The sequence below is a fragment of the Fukomys damarensis genome, unplaced genomic scaffold (assembly GCF_012274545.1).
Source record: "Fukomys damarensis isolate Sample0158 unplaced genomic scaffold, DMR_v1.0_HiC HiC_scaffold_33, whole genome shotgun sequence".
In the NCBI taxonomy this organism is placed as follows: Eukaryota; Metazoa; Chordata; class Mammalia; order Rodentia; family Bathyergidae; genus Fukomys; species Fukomys damarensis.
Window position 1 is genome coordinate 44,850,298 of NW_022900945.1, and position 1,410 is coordinate 44,851,707.

Here is a 1,410-nt window from a genome sequence, read left to right on the forward strand (position 1 = left end):
ACCCAAGTTTCTCCCGGCCTCAGGGAGCTCGGGCCGCGTTCCCTGAGAGGACCGACAAACGGCCCGACAGACCAGCTCGCTGAGGCATCCTAGAACCTGGGCCCTCCCGGGAAGACGAGCTTTCTTCCGAAGGCAGCGTGCCCCTCGGCTCCCGCTGGGCGCGCCGACCCCTGTTCTGGCAGATTGCCCCGAGGGCGAGCCGAGGGACGCGAGGGAAACTGAGGCCCCGGCAGTGCCGCATCCCTGGTGCCCCACTTTGCTCGGGGCCTCCAGCAGCAGTCACGCGAGGGGAGCAGAGGCGGTTTTCTCCCTCCCAGGTCCCCTCTGATCTTTCAGTGCCCGATGGGAGATGGGCCAGGGCACTGGCTCAGCCCGGTTGCGAATCCAGAATCCCGAGCTGGAGTTCTCGCTCTGGCTTCGCGGCTCTGCGGCCGCTGCTTTGGGAAGGGGGGACCGCCCGGGCACGGTCTGGGAAGGGAGGGGACCCGGGGCCGTTACCTGCGTCTGCAGCGCTCGGACTCCTCTCTGGGGGCTGCAGCTCAAAGCTCCGACAAGTCTCCACGTCCAGCCCGAGAGGGGGCGGCCGGGCTCGGCACAGCGAGGCCAGGACCGCTAGCGCCGCCTGGCACCGAGGCCCCCCGGCCCCCCACACCTCACTCATACCCTGGGCACCCAGGCCTGCCGAGCGGCAGCTCTAACCCGCACGGCGGCCGGACTGGGGCGGGGCGAGACGCCCCGAGAAGACCCTCCCCGCAGCGGCTCCTGCGGCTCCTTCAGCTTTTAATCACTTTCCCGCAGGGTCCCCGCCCCTCACGTGGCATCCCGCGGCAGCTGGCAAGTCTGGCGCCTAGGGGCCGCCCCTCCGCACTCGGGTTCCGGCCCGCTATCTCCACCGTGAAGGGAATGGGGGTCAGGCGGGGAAAGGGCCGGAGTCCGGCGCCGAGCTCACTGCCTGTGCAACGCGGGCCTCTGAGCCTCAGTTTTCCTCTCCGTGAAAGAGGTACAGTGCAGTGATCACGCGTGCCCCACGGTCTCCCTGGGGATCTAAAGATAGCGCTCATGAAGACACTGAGCAAACTGCCACATGCCACCCAAGTGACAGCGAAATAGTTAACCCCGTAAGAGGTGACCCGGCCGAGTGGGAGCACGTGGGTGCAGGTTCCTGGCCGAAGGCATTGAGTCAGGCTCACCCTAAGTTCCAGCGCTGGAGGTGAAAGACCCTAAGACTGCGGAGCGCGGCGAACTGCAAAGACTTTCCAAGCCCCGCAGTCTTGCGGTCCGCGGTACCCGCACGTTGCTACGGCAACGGGAGGCAGCGGCCGTCTCTCTCCATGGCAACGGGAGGGGAAAGTTTCTGGCGAATAGGAGGAATAGGGGGCATTTCAAGAAGGTGCTCTGTTCCCGCCAGAC

The 1,410-nt window shown here is 66.7% G+C and overlaps 1 protein-coding gene across 2 annotated transcripts in view; it reads right to left on the reverse strand.

Moving 5' to 3' along the window:
- Syt6 (synaptotagmin 6) overlaps positions 1-959 on the reverse strand; it is a 58,173-nt gene extending 57,214 nt beyond the window's left edge. The window contains exon 1 of one of the 2 annotated variants that reach the window (XR_781637.3): positions 499-958. Coding sequence is in view for 1 of the 2 variants with exons in the window: in XM_010631239.2 (XP_010629541.1) it covers positions 499-661 (163 nt within the window). In the remaining variant the exon portion in view is untranslated. Of the gene's footprint in view, positions 1-498 lie in introns of both variants that reach the window. The other variant, XM_010631239.2, reaches the window with a different exon arrangement.
- Positions 960-1,410: the final 451 nt, after the last annotated feature.